Below are 21,961 nucleotides of genomic sequence, written 5' to 3' on the forward strand. Positions count from 1 at the left end.
CAACATACTGATTCAACATTTCTATACATTACTTAGTGCTCAAAGTATAAGTGTGGTCACCATCTGTAATGGCACAATGTTGTTATAATAGTATTAGCTATATTTCCTGTGCTGTACATTTCATCTCCATGACTTATTTATTCCATAACTGGAAGCTTATCTATTCTACCCATTCCCCCACCCCCATCTCCTCTGGAAACCACCAGTTTGTTCTTTGTATTTAAAGGTCTTTTTTTGTTTGTTCATTTGTTTTGCTTTTTAGATTCCATACATTAGTGAAATCACATGATTATCTTTCTCTAACTTATGTCACTTAGCATGATACCTTCTAGGTCCATCCATGTTAACACAAATGGCTAAGATCTCCTTCATTTTATGGCATTGCATACATATACCACTTTTTCTTTATCCATTCATCTATCACTGGACACTTTGGTTGCTTCCATATCTTGGCTACTGTAAATAGTACTACAGTAAGCATATAGGAGCATATATCTTTTTGAATTAGTGTTTTCATTTTCTTTGGGTAAACACCCCAAAGTGGAATTATTGGATCATAAAATATTTCTATTTTTAATTTTTTGAGGAACTTGCGTACTGTTCTCTAGAGTGGTTGTACCAGTTTACATTCCCAACAACAGTGTATGAAGGTTTCTTTTTCTCCACATCCTTGCCAAACTTATTTTTTTGTCTTTTTGATACTAGCTACTCTGACAGGTATAAGGTGATATGTCACTGCGATTTTGATTTGCATTTCCCAGATTATTGATTTCTTTTGTCTGTTGGCCGTCTGTATGTTTTCTTTGGAAAAATATCTACTCACATCCTCTATTCAATTTCAAATTGGGTTACTTTTGGGGTGTTGTTTGTTTTGTTTGGTGTTGAGCTGTATAAGTTTTTAATATATTTTGGATATTAACTCCTTACAGGATACATCATTTGCAAATATCTTCGCCCATAGGTTGTGTTTTCATTTTGTTGGTGGTTGTCTTCATTATACAGAAGCTTTTAATTTTGGTATACTCCCAGTAGTTTATTTCTGCTTTTGTTTCCCTTGCTCGAGGAGACCTATCTAGAAAAATGTTGCTAAGGTTGATGTCAGAGACTACTACCTATGTTTTCTTCTAGGACTTTTAGATGTCAGGTCTCACAGTTCTGTACTTAATCCATTTTGAATTGATATTTACACTGTAAGAAAGTGATCTGGTTTCATTCTTCTGCATGTAGCTGTCCAGTTTTCTCAGCACCATTTATTGACCAGACTGTCTTCACTCCGTTGTTCGCTCTTGCCTCTTTTGTCATAGATTACATGACCATATGTGTATGGACTTATTTCTGGACTCTATTCTGTTTCATTGATCTAGGTGTCTGTTTTTGTGCCAGTTTGGGTTATTATGGCTTTGTAGTATGTCTTGAAATCTGGTATTTTGATACCTCTAATTTTGTTGTTCTTTCTCAAGACTGTTTAGCTATTTGGGGGCTTCATTGATTTCATACAAGTTTTAGTATTATATGTTCTAGCTTTGTGAAAAATGCTATTGATGTTTTGATATGGATCATATTGAATGCGATGGCTTTGAGTAGTATTGTCCTTTTAACAATATTTATTCCAACCCACGAGCATGGAATATCTTTTCATTTGTTTGTGTCATCTTCAGTTTCTTTCCTCAGTGTCTTCTGATTTTCAGAGTACAGGTCTTTTACCTCTTTGGTTAAGTTTATTCTCAGGTATTTTATTCTCTTTGGTGCAGTTTTTTTTTTTAAAGATTTTATTTATTTATTTGATAGAGATCTCAAGTAGGGGGAGAGGCCAGCGGGTGGGGGGGAGCAGGCTCCCCGCTGAGTAGAGAGCCCAATGTGGGGCTTGATTCCAGGACCCTGAGACCATGACCTGAGATGAAGGTGGAGGCTTAACCCACTGAGCCACCCAGGTGCCCCTCTTTGGTGCAGTTTTAAATGGAACTGTTTTCTTAATTTCTTTCTCCTATTTTGTGTGTGTGTGTGTGTGTGTGTGTGTGTGTCTATACATAATATAGAAGTGCAACAAATTTCTGTATTTTATATCCTATCACATTAAGATATTAGGATAAAATAGTGTTTATTTACTCTAACAGATTCTGGTGGAGTCTTTATAATTTTCCATGTATGGTATTATGTCATTTGCAAAAGTGACAGTATAACTTCTTCCCTACTAATTTGCATTCCCTTTCCCCCTTTTCTTGTCTAATTACTGTTGCTAAGACTTCCAGTACTATGTTGAATAAAAGTGGTGAGAGTGGACATTCTTGTCTTATTCCTGATCTTAAAGGAAAAGTACTCAGTTTTTTAGCATTGAGGGTGATATTAGCTGTGGGTTTGTCCTATATGGCCTTTATTCAGCATTTTCCCTCTAAATCCACTTTGTGAGTTTTTATCATGAACAGATGAATTTTAACAAGCACTTTTCCTGCACATATTGAAATAATCATATGATTTTTATCCTTTATCTTGTTAATGTGGTTCATTGTCTTGCAAGTATTGAACCAAGAAATTCTACTTGATTATAGTGAAGGAGCCTTTAATGCATTGTTGAATGTGGTTTGCTAATATTTTATTGAAAATCTTTACATCTGTGTTCATTAGGGATATTGGCTTATAGTTTTCTTTTTTGTACTGTCTGGTTTTGGTATCATGGTAATGCCCAAAGACTAGATATTTTAGAAAATTCTACAGCTATTAGAGAGGAAACCTGAAGACAAGTAATGTCTTCAAAGGACTACGAAAATAAATGTCAATGTAAAATTATATACCCAGCAAAACAATTGAGAATGAAACCCAAATAAGAGAATTTCAGGAAAAAAAAAAAAACTCATTAAAGAACCAAAGGAAAAGAAAAACAAGTCTATCAACAATTTCAGTAGTGAGAGAATGCATATTTTTAAGGTTATATAAAATATTGTTCAAAGTTGATCATATACTAGGAACTAAGGGAACCTCCAGAAGATGCTCCTGGATAAAGAATAATCTTAGAAGAAAGGGTGGCGGTGCAAGGAGGAATAGTGAGCAAAGAAGCTGATCACATACTGGATAAATTTAAACAAAGACTGATTTTTATAAATAATGTAATAGGTGGTGTTAAAAAAATGCTTGACAGGGGAGGAGTCAAGATGGCGGAGAAGTAGCAGCCTGAGACTACATCAGGTAGCAGGAGATCAGCTCGATAGCTTATCTAAACATTGCAAACACCTACAAATCCAACGGGAGAGCAAAGAGAAGAAGAACAGCAACTCTAGAAACAGAAAATCAACCACTTTCTGAAAGGTAGGACTGGCGGAGAAGTGAATCTAAAACGCGGGAAGATAGACCGCGGGGGGAGGGGTCGGCTCCCGGCAAGCGGCGGAGCAACGGAGCACAAAATCAGGACTTTTAAAAGTCTGTTCCACTGAGGGACATTGCTCCAGAGGCTAAACCAGGGTGAAGCCCACGTGGGGTCAGCGTGGCCCCAGGCCCCGCAGAGTCACAGAAGGATCGGGGTGTCAGAGTGTCAGAGAGCTCGCAGGTATTAGGATGGAGAAGCCGGCTGCAGAGACAGAGCCGAGGACTGAACTCTCAGCTCGGGGTTACCTTGAACTGGTCGCGGGCTGGGTGAGCTCAGAGCGCGGCTAGAGGCTGGGGATACGGGAGTGATTGGGTGCTGTCCTCTGGGGGCGCACTGAGGAGTGGGGCCCCAGGCTCTCGGCTCCTCTGGGCCAGAGACTAGGAGGCCGCCATTTTCATTCCCATCCTCCGGAACTCTACGGAAAGCGTTCAGGGAACAGAAGCTCTCAAAAGCGAACCCGAGCCGATTACTTAGTCCGGCTGCCGGTAAGGGTGGTGCAATCCCGCCTCGGGCAAAGACACTTGAGAGTCACTACAACAGGCCCCTCCCCCAGAAGATCAACAAAATATCCAGCCAGGACGAAGTTCATCTATCAAGGAGAAAGCAGGTTCAATTCCTAAGACAGCAGAGCAATTCCAGAGGAGGAGAAGGCAAAGCACGGAACTCATGGCTTTCTCCCCATGATTCTTTAGTCTTGCAGCTACTTCAATTTATTTTTTCTTTTTTCAATTTTTTTTCTTTTTTCTTCTTCTGCTAAATTTTTTAAAACTTTTACTCTTTTCTTTTTTAACGTTTTTTGACTAGTTCATCTAAATATATATATATTTTTTCTTTTTTATATTTTTTAATTTGTTTTATTTTTTAAATTTTTTTCTTTTTTTTTTTTCTTCTTTTTTTTTCCAGAACCTGTTTTTATCCCCTTTCTCCCCCCCACAATTTGGGGTCTCTTCTGATTTGGTTACAGCGCATTTTTCTGGGGTCTTTGCCACCCTTTTAGTAGTTTATGTGCTCCTTCATATCCTCTTATCTGGACAAAATGACAAGGCGGAAAAAATCACCACAAACAAAAGAACAAGAGACAATACCGAAGGCTAGGGACCTAATCAACACAGACATTGGTAATATGTCAGATCAAGAGTTCAGAATGATGATTCTGAACATTCTAGCCGGGCTCGAAAAAGGCATGGAAGATATTAGAGAAACCCTCTCTGGAGATATTAAAGCCCTTTCTGGAGAAATTAAAGAACTAAAATCTAACCAAGTTGAAATCAAAAAAGCTATTAATGAGGTGCAATAAAAAATGGAGGCTCTCACTGCTAGGATCAATTAGGCAGAAGAAAGAATTAGTGATATAGAAGACCAAATGACAGAGAATAAGGAAGCTGAGCAAAAGAGGGACAAACAGCTACTGGACCATGAGGGGAGAATTCGAGAGATAAGTGACACCATAAGACGAAACAACATTAGAATAATTGGGATTCCAGAAGAAGAAGAAACAGAGAGGGGAGCAGAAGGTCTATTGGAGAGAATCATTGGAGAGAATTTCCCTAATATGGCAAAGGGAACAAGCATTAAAATCCAGGAGATGCAGAGAACCCCCCTCAAAGTCAACAAGAATAGGTCCACACCCCGTCACCTAATAGTAAAATTTACAAGTCTTAGTGACAAAGAGAAAATCCTGAAAGCAGCCCGAGAAAAGAAGTCTGTAACATACAATGGTAAAAATATTAGATTGGTGGCAGACTTATCCACAGAGACCTGGCAGGCCAGAAAGAGCTGGCATGATATATTCAGAGCACTAAACGAGAAAAACATGCAGCCAAGAATACTCTATCCAGCTAGGCTATCATTGAAAATAGAAGGAGAGATCAGAAGCTTCCAGGACAAACAAAAACTGAAAGAATTTGCAAACACCAAACCAGCTCTACAGGAAATATTGAAAGGGGTCCTCTAAGCAAAGAGAGAGCCTAAAAGTAGTAGATCAGAAAGGTACAGAGACAATATACAGTAACAGTCACCTTACAGGCTAATAATGGCACTAAATTCATATCTCTCAATAGTTACCCTGAATGTTAATGGGCTAAATGCCCCAATCAAAAGACACAGGGTATCAGAATGGATAAAAAAACAAAACCCATCAGTATGTTGCCTACAAGAAACTCATTTTAGATGTGAAGACACCTCCAGATTTAAAGTGAGGGGGTGGAAAACAATTTACCATGCTAATGGGCATCAGAAGAAAGCTGGGGTGGCAATCCTTATATCAGATCAATTAGATTTTAAGCCAAAGACTATAATAAGAGATGAGGAAGGACACTATATCCTACTCAAAGGGTCTGTCCAACAAGAAGATCTAACAATTTTAAATATCTATGCCCCTAACGTGGGAGCAGCCAACTATATCAACCAATTAATAACAAAATCAAAGAAACACATCAATAATAATACAATAATAGTAGGGGACTTTAACACTCCCCTCACTGAAATGGACAGATCATCCAAGCAAAAGAGCAACAAGGAAATAAAGGCCTTAAATGACACACTGGACCAGATGGACATCACAGATATATCCAGAACATTTCATCCCAAAGCAACAGAATACACATTCTTCTCTAGTGCACATGGAACCTTCTCCAGAATAGATCACATCCTGGGTCACAAATCAGGTCTCAACCGGTATCAAAAGATTAGGATTATTCCCTGCATATTTTCAGACCACAATGCTCTGAAGCTAGAACTCAATCACAAGAGGAAAGCTGGAAAGAACCCAAATACATGGAGACTAAACAGCATCCTTCTAAAGAATGAATGGGTTAACCAGGAAATTAAAGAAGAATTGAAAAAATTCATGGAAACAAATGATAATGAAAACACAACAGTTCAAAATCTGTGGGACACAGCAAAGGCAGTCCTGAGAGGAAAATATATAGCGGTACAAGCCTTTCTCAAGAAATAAGAAAGGTCTCAAGTACACAACCTAACCCTATGCGTAAAGGAGCTGGAGAAAGAACAAGAAAGAAACCCTAAACCCAGCAGAAGAAGAGAAATCATAAAGATCAGAGCAGAAATCAATGAAATAGAAACCAAAAAAACAATAGAACAAATCAATGAAACTAGGAGCTGGTTCTTTGAAAGAATCAATAAGATTGATAAACCCCTGGCCAGACTCATCAAAAAGAAAAGAGAAAGGACCCAAATAAATAAAATCATGAATGAAAGAGGAGAGATCACAACTAACACCAAAGAAATACAGACAATTATAAGAACATACTATGAGCAACTCTACGCCAACAAATTGGATAATCTGGAAGAAATGGATGCATTTCTAGAGACATATAAACTACCACAACTGAACCAGGAAGAAATAGAAAACCTGAACAGCCCATAACCAGTAAGGAGATTGAAACAGTCATCAAAAATCTCCAAACAAACAAAAGCCCAGGGCCAGACGGCTTCCCAGGGGAATTCTACCAAACATTTAAAGAAGAACTAATTCCTATTCTCCTGAAACTGTTCCAAAAAATAGAAATGGAAGGAAAACTTCCAAACTCATTTTATGAGGCCAGCATCACCTTGATCCCAAAACCAGACAAGGATCCCACCAAAGAAGAGAACTACAGACCAATATCCTTGATGAACACAGACGCAAAAATTCTCGCCAAAATACTAGCCAATAGGATTCAACAGTACATTAAAAGGATTATTCACCACGATCAAGTGGGATTTATTCCAGGGCTGCAGGGTTGGTTCAACATCCGCAAATCAATCAATGTGATAGAACACATGAATAAAAGAAAGAACAAGAACCATATGATACTCTCAATAGATGCTGAAAAAGCATTTGACAAAGTACAGCATCCCTTCCTGATCAAAACTCTTCAAGGTGTAGGGATAGAGGGCACATACCTCAATATTATCAAAGCCATCTATGAAAAACCCACCGCAAATATCATTCTCAATGGAGAAAAACTGAAAGCTTTTCTGTTAAGGTCAGGAACACGGCAGGGATGTCCATTATCACCACTGCTATTCAACATAGTACTAGAAGTCCTAGCCTCAGCAATCAGACAACGAAAAGAAATTAAAGGCATCCAAATTGGTAAAGAAGAAGTCAAACTATCACTCTTCGCAGATGATATGATACTATATGTGGAAAACCCAAAAGACTCCACTCCAAAACTGCTAGAACTGGTACAGGAATTCAGTAAAGTGTCAGGATATAAAATCAATGCACAGAAATCAGTTGCATTTCCGTACACCAACAACAAGACTGAAGAAAGAGAAATTAAGGAGTCAATCCCATTTACAATTGTACCCAAAACTATAAGATACCTAGGAATAAACCTAACCAAAGAGACTAAGAATCTATACACAGAAAATTATAAAGTACTCATGAAAGAAATTGAGGAAGACACAAAAAAATGGAAAAATGTTCCATGCTCCTGGATTGGAAGAATAAATATTGTGAAAATGTCTATGCTACCTAAAGCAATCTACACATTTAATGCAATCCCTATCAAAATACCATTCATTTTTTTCAAAGAAATGGAACAAATAATCCTAAAATTTATATGGAACCAGAAAAGACCTCGAATAGCCAAAGGAATATTGAAGAACAAAGCCAAAGTTGGTGGCATCACAATTCCGGACTTCAAGCTCTATTACAAAGCTGTCATCATCAAGACAGCATGGTACTGGCACAAAAACAGACACATAGATCAGTGGAACAGAATAGAGAGCCCAGAAATCGACCCTCAACTCTATGGTCAACTAATCTTCGACAAAGCAGGAAAGAATGTCCAATGGAAAAAAGACAGCCTCTTCAATAAATGGTGCTGGGAAAATTGGACAGCCACATGCAGAAAAATGAAATTGGACCACTTCCTTACACCACACACGAAAATAGACTCCAAATGGATGAAGGACCTCAATGTGAGAAAGGAATCCATCAAAATCCTTGAGGAGAACGCAGGCAGCAACCTCTTCGACCTCAGCCATAGCAACATCTTCCTAGGAACAATGGCAAAGGCAAGGGAAGCAAGGGCAAAAATGAACTATTGGGATTTCATCAAGATCAAAAGCTTTCCCACAACAAAGGAAACAGTTAACAAAACCAAAAGACAACTGACAGAATGGGAGAAGATATTTGCAAACGACATATCAGATAAAGGGCTAGTGTCCAAAATGTATAAGGAACTTAGCAAACTCAACACCCAAAGAACAAACAATCCAATCAAGAAATGGGCAGAGGACATGAACAGACATTTCTGCAAAGAAGACATCCAGATGGCCAACAGACACATGAAAAAGTGCTCCACGTCACTCGGCATCAGGGAAATACAAATCAAAACCACAATGAAATATCACCTCACACCAGTCAGAATGGCTAAAATTAACAAGTCAGGAAATGACAGATGCTGGAGAGGATGTGGAGAAAGGGGAACCCTCCTCCACTGTTGGTGGGAATGCAAGCTGGTGCAACCACTCTGGAAAACCGCATGGAGGTTCCTCAAAATATTGAAAATAGAACTACCCTATGACCCAGCAATTGCACTACTGGGTATTTACCCTAAAGATACAAACATAGTGATCCGAAGGGGCACGTGTACCCCAATGTTTATAGCAGCAATGTCTACAATAGCCAAACTATGGAAAGAACCTAGATGTCCATCAACAGATGAATGGATAAAGAAGAGGTGGTATATATACACAATGGAATACTATGCAGCCATCAAAAGAAATGAAATCTTGCCATTTGCGATGACGTGGATGGAACTAGAGCGTATCATGCTTAGTGAAATAAGTCAATCAGAGAAAGACAACTATCATATGATCTCCCTGATATGAGGACATGGAGAAGCAACATGGGGGGGGGGGGGTAGGGGGATAGGAGAAGAATAAATGAAACAAGATGGGATTGGGAGGGAGACAAACCATAAATGACTCTTAATCTCACAAAACAAACTGGGGGTTGCTGGGGGGAGGTGGGATTGGGAGAGGGGGAGCGGGCTATGGACATTGGGGAGGGGAGGCGAACCATAAGAGATTATGGACTCTGAAAAACAACCTGAGGGTTTTGAAGGGTCAGGGGTGGGAGGTTGGGGCAACCTGAGGGTTTTGAAGGGTCAGGGGTGGGAGGTTGGGGGAACAGGTGGTGGGTAATGGGGAGGGCACGTTTTGCATGGAGCACTGGGTGTTGTGCAAAAAGAATGAATACTGTTACGCTGAAAAAATAAATAAAATGGAAAAAAATGCTTGACAACATTAATATTTAGTCTATTAAGTTCCTCGAAGACATGGGAAAGTATTTAGAATGTTTGACTATTTCTAAGGTATTTCAGTAGTAAAAGAATAAAAAGGTATATGATAGGACATACAGATGTTAGAGAGGTAGACTCCAGAGCCAGAATTTCATGACTTAAATCTTAACCCTGACATTTACTAGTTGTGTAATTTTGGGCAAATAACTCTTCTGTGCCTAAGTTTAAATTTTTTTAAAAATCAGAGCTATAAAATAAAACTACCGAATTCATAGAGTTGTTACAGCAAATGAATTTCTTTAAAGCCAGTTAGATTTAGAACAATATCTAATCGGTAGCAGTTGGTAAGCTTAAACCACAATCACAACATCCCAACCCAGTAGAGGATTTTGGATACAGATTCAGAGGAGCAAAACCTTAACCCAAAAGAAATCAAGAACGGATAAAAAAAAAGGGATAAATATATGAAATAGTACAAAATGAGAGCAAATATAGCAATAATTTACATAATGTAAAATAATAAAAGTAATTTAGTTAATTTATATCAATTAAATAAAATAATGTAAATAACTAAATTAACGAAGGTCTTCAGTTAAAAGACCAATATTGTCAGACTGGATTAAAGAAGAAGTCTAGGAACGTGTTGTTCCCGAGACAGCTAAAACATGAAGCCCCTGGAAAAAGATGGATCGTTCAGAGCCAATGGATGGGAATGGATGGAATTCTTTCCCCAATACCTTCTCTTCCCTGCCCAACGTGGCGTCTTGGTCTTCGCCACGCCTTCCTTCCCCGACCAACCGCCGTAGTGACACCTGCGGGCCATCGCTGGGTCTCACGCTCATAGCTTCTCGGTGCGCCCTGCCGCGATTGGTGGAGAGGAGCCCACGTCACGCCTGCTGTGAAAGGGCACGCTTGTGACGCAAGAACGCCTCCGCTCGCGGATTGGCTCCTTCGAGGCTGGAGCACAGTAGAGCCTGGTGTCTGGTCACTGCTGCCCCACGGCTGCCACTGCCATTCCCTGCCCCGCAGCCGAGGCCAGCGCCGCCGCCTGTGTCGTCGCTGCGGGACTGGTTGTATGATCAGGCCACAGTCTTTAATGAGTAAACAGGCTCCTGTCTGTGGTGTTCTGGGTCACGCATTTATGGAGTTTCTGAAGGGCCCCGGAGATTACTGCCAGGCACAGCACGACCTTTACCAGGACCAGTGAACTGTAGAGGTTCGTTGCTCCTCCACCGAGAAGCCGCCGGCCGATCGGTTATCCTGGACACGCACGTGTAGAGTTGAAATCCTCGGAGCGTTTCCCAAGAATTACGACCTGGATGGGGTAAACCTGGGCGCGCTTCCTTTCCATTGACTCAGTATTACTGAACTGAAGGACTGCTGCTTGCGAGGGGGCTCTTTGACTTTCCTGTTCTCAATTACATTTTCCCAACACTGAGAATTTCCAGTGGAGTATATGGGCGTATACTTCAGCTTCTTAACATCACTTCTGCATTCAAGTATTGAAAACATTTCAACTAAATGAACATGGCTCCAACGAGCCCGCCAGCCCCCGTGGAAGTCACATACAGGAACATGAGATTTCTTATTACACACAGCCCAACCAGTGCAACCTTAAACAAGTTTATAGAAGAACTTAAGAAATACGGAGTTACTACGATAGTAAGAGTATGTGAAGCAACCTACGACACTGCTCTCGTGGAGAAAGAAGGCATCCAGGTTCTGGATTGGCCTTTCGATGACGGGTCATCGCCATCTAACCAGATTGTCGACGACTGGTTGAGTCTCGTACACATTAAATTTCGGGAAGAACCTGGTTGTTGTATTGCTGTCCACTGTGTTGCGGGTCTTGGGAGAACTCCAGTGCTTGTTGCCCTAGCGCTGATTGAAGGTGGAATGAAAAATGAAGATGCAGTACAGTTTATAAGACAGAAGCGGCGTGGAGCTTTTAACAGCAAGCAACTTTTGTATTTGGAGAAATACCGTTCTAAAATGCGGCTGCGCTACAAAGACTCCAGTGGTCATAGAAACAACTGTTGCATTCAATAAAACTTGGCTCCCTTATGCTGTTGCCTTGGAAATGGAACTTGAGACAGGACTTAATTATCGTACATATTAGCCAACATGTAGGCTTAATGAATGAGAAGTCTAATGAAGCTTCCATAGGAATCATGAAAAAAACCACAAGCTTGACAGAATTGCAGCCTCTATATTTGGCTTCATACTATTCCCATGCCAGAGAAAATATGTAAGAAATTGAGAGATTAGGTGCCAAAATATCCAGCACAATACTTGTATATTTTTAGTATCATATGTAATTAAAATCCTAGTAATTATGAACAGCACTGTAAACCATATGTGGTTTATTCCTTTGGTCCTTTCAAACATTGTAAGTAGGGTCTATGTGGTTATTTTTCCTTCATGTTTACCATCCCACATGAACACCAGTATATATCAGGTTTTATCAAAAATCAATTTTTATTGGATTCTTACCAAGACTTAAGGGATTATTTAATGTCTTTCTATAAAGCTCATTTTGTGCTGTTATGAAAGCCTCCATTTTGAAAAATCACAAATCTGTGGTTGAGAGTTCATGTAAAATACACATTGTACAGAAGCACATGTGTGTAATGGTTTCAGACAAAAATGTCTTACAGTTACTTTAATGTTTACACTTGGGGTGCAACTTAGAGGGGGAGGGTTTGAAGAGAGAGTGGGAGGAGGCTATGAAATATCTCTAGCAAAATGTTGCCTTTGTCTTGGCAGGGTGTGGAGAATAGGTCTTTTATTTAGTAAGAAAAAAATTCTTTTTAAGGCAGAGATGCTTTATAGCCCAAATATTTCTTATTTATTAAATTTCTGAAATCTTGTAATTCTTCGCCATGTCTATTAGAAGTTGTTCATTAACTGTTTTTCTTGGAAGCATGTTTTTTCCTTGTCTTCCCAATCAAAAGAGAAGTGGGTTCCTACTAATGAAATGACCGGGAATCTAATATTTTATATGCTTTTTGAACTGTGTAACTTTGTACTTGGATACCTGATACTTTGTTTTATTATGGAGTTGATAAAATGATGACCTGTATTAGTGCTAGTTTAACCACATATTCACTCTGTCTGGGAATATGGTTCTGCAGCAGAAATAATTTCAGTGTTCACCATTCACCTAGTACAGGAGCTTAACCATCTAAATAATGAATTGCAGGAGGGAGGAAGGATGGTAGAGATGTGTTAATATTAGTAAAAGTAGAAGCAAAGGCATTACTAGAGATAAAAATCATTAATGTTTCAGTTCACCAGGAAGTTATAACAATTCTAAACTTCATGCATCAAACAACATTGGTCCAAAATGTATAAAGCAAATACAGAGAGAACTATAAGGAACATCGACAAATTTATGACAGTGATGGGATATTTTACTATCCATCTTGCAGAAACAGATCAAATGGACAAAAATCAGTAAAGATATAGATTTGAACAAAACAATTAAGCTTATGAACATACAAGGGGCATTGCAACTGACAGAATCTATATTATTTTTAGGAGTAAGTACATGAAATATTTTATTACATTTGATCATAAAATTTCAGCAAATTTGAAAATATTTAATACTAATAACTTCTTTGACTATCATACAATTAAGTTGGGGAAAAAAGTTAATAATATCCACATATTTGGAATTTTGAAAATCTGTGTCTAGAGACTTCCACTTCCAGATAGGGTGTAGAAGTTTGCAGCAGTATACCACCTACACTATAACAACCAGAAAAATAAGGAAAAATTTGTAAAGGAATATGTTTGAAGACATGCTGGAGAGCTGTAAAAGCAACAAGAACTAGGTGAACAGGAGTTCCAGAGAGGGGGGAGCTCTCCTGAAGTGAGTGGCCAACCCCACCCTCTTCACCCCCCCACCCCCCACTGGGGGCATTCAGTGATTCTGGACGTGGACTAAGAATCAGACTTGTTCCAGGGCGTGGGGCGGGGGTCTCTACTGAGAGAAAGAGAAACCCAGAGAGGCTTTTGGTGGTTATGTGGGACTGGTACACCAGATTAGAAAACTGAGAAGTTTGGCCATTTTCCTCCACATGTAGCAAGTTGAGCCCTCAGGAAACCTATACTATGTCTGATATTTGCATTTGGCGATTTACTGGGGATTTGTCTCAATGCCTGTGAGGGAGCAACAGAACCAGAAAATGGTGGCAGTTGTTGAATGGTGATACATACAGTTAGTTGTAAAACTGGCCTTAGCCAATCTTGCAAGGAGCTCTTGAGCGGGGATGACCATTTAGAGATGTCCCCAACTGAGGTGAAGGGGTTGAATATTTGCACTTGAGTCAACCAGTCATTGTATGCAGGCTGTCCCTGGGGATGAAGCCGTACCCTTGAATGAAGAACCTTCCTTCAGCCAAGTGCAATTCCCAGAGAGGGATGCAGCTGTGAACCTTCAGCTAATAAATATTTCTGGCATCTGGGGGAACGAGTGTTTCAGCCCTGCACAGGGATCTGGGTGGCACAACCACAATATCCAGTATACTAAATGACACATGCTGAATTCTGGGGCTATGCCTGAGAGCCTGGGAAGTTAGAATGAAGATTTATTTTTTTTAAAAAAGATTTTATTTATTTTACAGAGACACAGTGAGAAAGGAAACAAAACCAGGGGGAGTGGATGAAGGAGAAGCAGGCTTCCTGAGGAGCAGGGAGCCTGATGAGGGGCTAGATCCCAGGACCCTGGGATTTAAAAGACAAAGGGAACTCTCCCTTAATTTCATAGTGCTTAGGAGACAATGTCCTGTTAGAAGAGGGTCCAATCTTCCTCAGTACTTACCGTCTTCTTTATTACAGCCATTCTGGTAAGTGTGAAATGGTTTTAATTTTCAAATGACCAGTGATATTAAGCATCTTTTCATGTGCTTGTTAGTCATTCAAATATTTTTTTGTAGTATGCCAATTCAAACATTCGTCCACCTTTTTAATTGAGTGGTTTTGTCATTTTCTTACTGAACTATAAAAGTTCTTCATATATTCTGGACACAATACCTTCCTCGGATATTTAATTTGCAAGTATTTCCTCTCAGTCTGTTGCTTGTTTTCTCTTTTAATCATATGTTTCAAGAGGAAAACTAAAAAAAAACCTGAATTACAATTTATTAATTTTTATTTTATAAACCATGCTTTTGAATTTTATCTAAGAACTCTTCTCAATCACAGTTTTCTGCTCTATTTTCTTCTAGAAGTTTTATAGCTTTAGCTTACATTTAGCTTACATTTAGTTCTGATCTATTTTAAATTAATTTCTATGTATGGTGTGAAGTAAATGTTTCTCTCTTAAATTTATTTAACTTTTTGCATGTGAATTTCAGGTGTCGCACTATCGTTTGTTCAAAAGACTATCCTTTCCCCCACTGAACTATTTTGGTAGGTTTGTGGCAAATCAATGTGCCATAAATGTGAGGACTTAGTTGTGAATTCTCAGTTCTTTTCCATTGATCTACATAACCACATGGTCTTGATCGTTGTAGTTTTATAGCAAGTTTTGAAATTAGACAGTGTACTTTGTTTTTCTTTTTCAAAAATTTTGGCTTACTTATTTATTTAAAAAGATTTTATTTATTTATTTGAAAGACCGAGATCACAAGCAGGCAGAGAGACAGGCAGAGGGAGAGGAAGGGAAGCAGGCTCCCTGCTGAGAAGAGAGCCTGATGTGGGGCTCGATCACAGGACCCTGGGATCATGACCTAAGCGGAAGGCAGAGGCTTTAACCCACTGAGTCACCCAGGTGCCCCAAATTTTGGCTTTTTAGATCCTTTCCATATAAATTTTAGTATTAGCCAGGGCGCCTGGGTGGCTCAGTGGGTTAAGCCTCTGCCTTCGGCTCAGGTCATGATCTCAGGGTCCTGGGATCGAGCCCCACATCGGGTTCTCTGCTCAGCGGGGAGCCTGCTTCCCTTCCTCTCTCTCTGTTTGCCTCTCTGCCTGCTTGTGATTTCTCTCTGTCAAATAAATAAATAAAATCTTAAAAAAAATTTTAGTATTAGCCTGTTAGTTTCTAGAAAATAGTCTGCAGGGATTTTGATATAGTATTGAATTTACAAATAAATTGTGGAGAAAGTTGCAGCCTTAACATTGAGTCTTCAAATCCATGAATATGGAACATCTCTCCATTTATTTGGATTTTTTTTCAGATCTTTAATTTCTGCCAGCAGTGTTTTGTAATTTTCATTGTGCAAGACTTGTACTTCTTAATTTTCTAAGTATTTTTTGATGCTATTATGAATGGAAGTATTTTACTTCTAGATTGTTTATTGATAACATAAAAACAGGTGATTTTTATTTATTGACCTTGTATCTTCTGACCTTTGTATACTGATTGGGGAGAAAGGGAGAATGCTAGTGAGATAAAGCGTTCTATTCTTTGGCATTTTCTACATATAGGATTATGTCATCTGTGAATACAGGTAGTTTTATTCTTCATTTCCAACTTGGATGCATTTAATTTCTTTTTCTTTCTTCAGTGAATGGCTAGATCCTCCATGTTGATGAGCAGTGATGACAACATCCTTGGCTTGTTCCAGATCTTAGGGGAGAAAAGTATTTATTCTTTCACCATTAAGTAGGATGTAAGCTGTTGGTTCTTCATCAGGTGGAGGATGTTCTCTTCTCGGTTTGTTGAAAGTTTAAGCATAAATGGATGTTGGATTTTTTCAAATAGTTTTATCACATCCATTGGCTTGATCTTGTGGTTTCTGTCCTTCGCTCTATTAATACCAGGCACTGTGAGGATCAGTTTTAAAATCTCAAAACAAATTTGCATTCCTGGAATAAATACCCCTTGTTCCTTGTGTGTAACTCTTTTATATTGATGGATTTGGTTTGCTAAGACTTTAAGGTTTTTGCATCTATATTCATGAAGGAAATTGGTTTGTAGTTTTCTTGTGTCTTTATTTGGTTTTGGTATGAGGGTGATTCCAGTGTCATCGAATGATTTCGGAGTATTCCCTCCTCTATTTTCACAAGAGGTTGTGAAGGATTGGTATTATTCCTATTTTACTTTAATTTTAAGATTATTTATTTATTTATTTGTCAGAGAGAGAGAGAGCAAGCGAGCGAGACAGGCAGGCAGAGTGGCAGGCAGAGGGAGAAGCAGGCTCCCTGCCGATCAAGGAGCCCAATGTGGGACTTGATCCCAGGATGCTGGCATCATGACCTGAGTCGAAGACAGCCGCCCAACCAACTGAGCCAGGCATCCCAGTACTATTCCTATTTTAAATATTTAATAGAATTCACTAAAAAAGGCATCTGGGCCTGTGCTTTTCTTGGTGGGAAGATTTTTAATTACTAATCAAATTCTTGTTATAGATCAATTATTTCTGTTCTAATCTTAACTTGCTTTGGATTTTGTTTGTTTCTGCAGGGAGTTCATGTTATTGCTTTGAGACTTTTCTCTTTTTACTGATAGAGGCATTTGTTTAGAGCTACAGAATTTTCCTCTAAGCAGTGTTCTAGATAAAACTCATTAATTTTAATATTTTTCACTCAATTCAACATATATATAATTAACCCTGAGACGACTTCTTGGAACCGTGGGTTATTCAGAAATGTATTATTTAATTTACAAATGGTTAGAAATTTCCCATTTTTTTCTGTTGTTGATTTCTAATCTAATTATTAACTCTGTCCAGGATGACTTCAGGAACCAGTTGCATTTGAACTCCAAAGATGAATGATGTCTCCAGCAGAAAGCTGGAGTGAGCTGCTATTTAATTGATAAAGGGCAGGGAATGGGGCCGGGGGAGTAGGGGGAAGAACTTGGCAGATGGAGACCAAACATTTATAAGGGCACAGGCCTGAAAGTGCCTGTGTTTAGTGCGGTTGAAACAAAGGAAGTGTAGTTTGTATCTTCTTTATGTCTTGGTCAGTATAGCTACAGTTTATTTATTTAGTTGATCTTTTCAAAGAACCTGCTTTTACGTCATTGCTTTTCTCTACTACTTTACTTTTCTGTGACAGTGAGTACAAAGGACACGTAGCTGGGGTACAGAAGTAGTAGACCAGGACACAGAAAAGACAGTGTAGAGGTTCTCTGGCATTGAGGTTGCAGCTTCACTTCAAATCCTCTTCTGAAGAAGTTGTCATTCTCCATGAGCCCAGGGATTGTAGAACAGGGATGTTTTCTCAGGATGTGTTTGGCTGAGCACCAGCACCAAGGAAGTGGACGTTGGAAGAACAAGACCTGGGCAAGGGGTGATTAGTGTCTCTTCTAATTACTGTGCTAGGAGTCCGACAGTCCTGTGACTGGGAGGTGGGGATCTTGAGGTTGAGCTAGCAGCAAGGGTTGGGGGTGGAATTTCCCTTAGCATGATTTACTGTTTTCTGTGTTATCCAATAAAATTAGAGGTTGAAAGAACCAATAGGTTCTAGAAATTTATCAGGGCCTTTGATTGCGGTGGCCCTAGGCTTTTCTCCACCTCCCCATCCCATGGTGTGGGCTCTGCTAGACAGAAGGAGGTGAAAGCTGTGGTTGAACTTGTCTAAGAAACCCCATGACAGACTGAAGGCATTCTTTAAGAATACTGCTCTGGTTTGCTGAATTCCTTTAGAGTGAAGGAAGAGAGAGGGGGGGAGAGGAGGAAAGAGAGGGGGAGAGAGAAGGGGAGGGGGGGAGAGAGGAAGGAGGGAGAGAAGGAGGGGGGAGAGGGAGAGGGGGGGAGGTGGGGGAGAAGGGGAGAGTATCAGAGTCAGGAAAATGAAATCAGGGCTTCCCTAGAACTTCATGATTCTCTTCCCCTCACTGCCTCTCTTCCTCCTCACTCCTTGGCCTGCTGACATACCCACATTTCTCTAGTTTTCCTTTTAGTAATAACCAAAAAGGAATCCTAATATTCAGTAACCCACAGGGATAGTTTTTGACTAGTGAGTTGCCTTCAGCCACTCAGCCTTCATACCCACCTGAGTCTTGAAGGGTGTGTGTTCCTCCAGCTGGGATTGCGCCCCCTCATGGGTGGGCCATGCTCTCTGCTCAGTGCTGCCCTTACACCTTCCTCAGGTTCCCATGCCTCTGACCCATCTTTACTCTTGGGACTTTGCACACATTTCTCCCCTCAAAGCCTTCTCATGTTCTCATAGGACATCTCTGCTCCCTTCTGTGAATACCTTTGACCTTTATCTGCACTTCTTTCATGGACTCAACCACATTCCCCCTTGTGGAAAATGAATTGTGTCCACATCTCATCTCCTTCACTAGACTCTGAGCTCTGTAAAGGCAGAGTTCTAGGAGGGATTCTAGATTTCCCACAAGATCTAGCTAATTGTTGGCAATTAGATGAAGAAATTCTTGGGCAGGAAGTCAGAAGAGGGTTATAGAAAAGTGAATTCTCAGGGCCTTCATGGACAAGGCTCTCATTCACTATGTGCCTGGATATCTCCCCTCACACCAGAAAGTTCAAAGGAAAAACACAGTGACAAAGATGGCCATTTTAGAACCCATTTATATTGTCGTCGTTACTCTGGGCTTGTTCCAGTCTCACACAGCTTCTGAGACTGCATCAGACTGTTTGAACATTCATGGCTTCCTTAGGCCACGTGTAGTTGTCCAGTGTGAAGGAGTCATAGTCTGGAGTGTAGACCAGGGATCTTACAAAAGCCTCCTTGTCCTTGGGCTCCGGGTAGTAGGAGGCCAGGTTGTGTTTGTACGCGAAGTCGAGGACCTAGGGAAAAACAGACAGGCTGAGGAAATGGAACTAAGGAGGAACCTGCCTAAAAGCTGCCTAAAGGGTGCTTGGGAGCCTGTGGAAGGGTAACTGCCCCTGCGCAACCATAAACTGTTGTCCTTGAAGCCACCGGCTAGGAGGGTTTTGGAGCTGTCCGCCGGGGTAGGGAGCTGTGATGCAGTGAATAAACACTACACTGCATTCAAGAGGCCTCAGACTCAAGTGTGCTCCTGCTTCCAACTGCCTGTGGACCTCGGTGGTGACATCCTTGCTGAGCCTCAGTTTCCTCATCTCTAAAGTGGGAGTTATGAGACCTTTCTCTGGAGTAGTGTGAGGATAAAATTAGGCAACAGGCCACATCAGGTGTCCAGTACCTGATATCCCCCCTGACCCCCAAATGTGGGTTGAATTGGGAGAAGAGCCTAGACTCTGTTCGGTATCAGATTTGGTTTCAGAAGAACATTAGTCTCAACATCCCCAAAAGGAAGGAAATGGACAGCGCAGAGCTGGGGCCGTGAGCTGGACTGTTAGTCTTCAGGGCTGATTCTGGAGCCTACGATGGACAGCTCATGGGGAGCACGTGCGGTTGTGCAATGCATCTTCTGAAATTACTTTTTAAAACTTACAGAAAATGTCAAATATACATACTAATAAAAATGATAGTATAATAAACCCTCACGGAACCCTTGTTCAACAGTTATCCGTGTTGGGCCTGTCTTGATTGCACTGTGTTCTGATTCTCTGAAAATGTACCATCTCTGCAAGGTCTCTAGGAAGACATTTTTCCTTGGAATATTCCAGGAACCCAATCACCGTGTGGCCCAGCCATTCTGAGAAAAAGGGGAGGAATAAGTATTTACCCTACACTGAGTGTGGAGGTTTCTCGCTGTCCTCCTTAGTCTTCAGAACTCAGAGAGAGGAATTACCATCCCCTTTGGAAAAGGAAGAAACTGAGGCTCAGGAAAGTGAAGGGATTCCCAGAGCTCTTTTCATGATGCCATGAAAATTGGCCTTTCTGTATAAATGGGCACTTATGATTCAGTTTTAAAAAATTCCACCCACATTCTGGTCCACAAGACTGTGGACTTTGTTGACCTTTTTGCCTGGTGTTTGAGGGGAAATCCAGGAGCTTTCCCAGAACTGGCCTGAGTGTGGGGGTGGGGCTCGAGCTGCAGGCAGGCATTTCTTGGCCAGAGCTGGTGTGGGAGCTCATGATGTCGCTACAACTGCCCTCCCCTTAGCTCCCCTAAACTCCTAGGGAGAGGAAGTTGTCGAGCTGCACTGGCCATATCACTGGTGGTAGGTTGCTCCTTACTTTGATGGCGATTCTCAGAGACACGTCTCGGATGGTGCTGAGTGGGGGGTACAGTCTCCCCTGTGACAGATGCTGCTCGGAGACCTCTTGGGCAATTTGCTGGGGAGAGAGAACCAAGAGGAGTAAGCCGAGTTTCCATCTTCCCAGAACAAGCCCAAACCATTACCCCAGAGATTCCCCTCATCCCTCAGAGGTGGCCAACCAGTGCAGTTCCCATTGTAGTCTCTGCCCCCTCAAGGCCCCAGGGCAGCTTAATGCTTGGACTTTTATTATTTTTTAAAGATTTATTTATTATTTTAGAGAGAGGGTGAGGGGCAAAGGGAGCGGGAGAGAGAGAATCTTAAGTAGGCTCCATGCGCAGTGTGGAGCCTGATATGGGGCCACATCTCACGACCCTGAGATCATGACCTGAGTGGAAATCAAGAGTCGGATGCTTAACCAGCTGAGTCACACAGGCGCCCCCATGCTTGGGCTTCTAAGCAAGGACACATCCTTTCTGTACTGTGAGATTGGCTGAGAAATTAAACTACACGGACCCTAAATTCAAAAGGAGAATCACAAAGACCGAGATGAATACACTTGAGACTTGTGAAGCAGACTCTAGGATCTCCCCATGGCTGGTCCAGCCTATTGCATCGAGATTGCTGAGACCCTCCCCGAGTTCCAGCCTCTCCCCCATGCTTAGTAACATCCTGGGTGCCTACCTAGGCCATCTTGTTTCCCTGTGTTAGAGCTCCTGCAGCTCGCCCTTCCAGTCCTGAGCAAAGCCTTTTCCACAGTGAGTGACAGCGAATGCCAGCATCCTGGGAACAGCACCTCCCACACCTTCCCTGGTTCAGAGCCAATCTCTGAGGCCCAGTTCTCCACCTCAAGTCTCCTCCTCCAGCCTCAGACGCTGGAGCTCAGCCAGCCTTGTGGAACAGCCTCTGTTATGTGCTGGCTCTGAATCCATTCCCGCCCAGTCATCTTGTGTCAGAATTAAATCTGGGAAGAGCCATGGTGCTCTCTGAAAACTGTGTCCCAGAATGGATGAGCCAGAGCAGCTGGTCTTGCCTCAGAGTGTGGCTGACATCAGGGACGTGGGCTTCCTCCTCTTCCGCCTCATTTCCCTGTTCCTATCTCTCCTTTCCGCTCATTCATTCAAACACTAACTGAGCTCTAGGATATGCCGGGTTCTGCGCTCGTTGCTGAGGGTGTGTGGCAGAGAAGCCTTTCTCCTCCTGTGGTCTGGAGGCAGTGGACAATGACTAACAAACAGGTACGACAGTTATAACACAGAAGTGAGTGCAAGCAGAGGGGGCACGTAGGCACAGAGGAAGGC

At 41.1% G+C, this 21,961-nt stretch overlaps 2 protein-coding genes across 4 annotated transcripts in view; one reads left to right on the top strand and one right to left on the bottom strand.

Annotated features, from left to right (window-relative positions):
- Positions 1-11,139: 11,139 nt before the first annotated feature.
- LOC123949654 (protein tyrosine phosphatase type IVA 1-like) lies at positions 11,140-11,667 on the top strand. 2 transcript variants are annotated; one of them, XM_046017219.1, is made up of 2 exons: positions 11,146-11,481; positions 11,551-11,667. In XM_046017219.1, the coding sequence occupies exons 1-2, from the start codon at positions 11,146-11,148 to the stop codon at positions 11,665-11,667; spliced, it is 453 nt and encodes a 150-aa protein (XP_045873175.1). The 2 variants fall into 2 exon arrangements, with proteins under 2 accessions (XP_045873174.1, XP_045873175.1); XM_046017218.1 differs by having other exon boundaries at positions 11,140-11,667.
- Positions 11,668-19,085: 7,418 nt separating this feature from the next.
- The window catches only part of ME3 (malic enzyme 3), a 217,150-nt gene continuing 214,274 nt past the window's right edge, over positions 19,086-21,961 (bottom strand). For both annotated transcript variants that reach the window (XM_046017562.1, XM_046017561.1), the window contains exons 14-15: positions 20,641-20,739; positions 19,086-19,322 (exon numbers count right to left, since the gene is read on the bottom strand). In XM_046017562.1, the coding sequence (XP_045873518.1) occupies positions 19,161-19,322; positions 20,641-20,739 (261 nt within the window). In that variant the 3' untranslated portion in view covers positions 19,086-19,160. The remainder of the gene's footprint in view (positions 19,323-20,640; positions 20,740-21,961) is intronic.

The sequence above is a fragment of the Meles meles genome, chromosome 8, assembly GCF_922984935.1.
Source record: "Meles meles chromosome 8, mMelMel3.1 paternal haplotype, whole genome shotgun sequence".
In the NCBI taxonomy this organism is placed as follows: Eukaryota; Metazoa; Chordata; class Mammalia; order Carnivora; family Mustelidae; genus Meles; species Meles meles.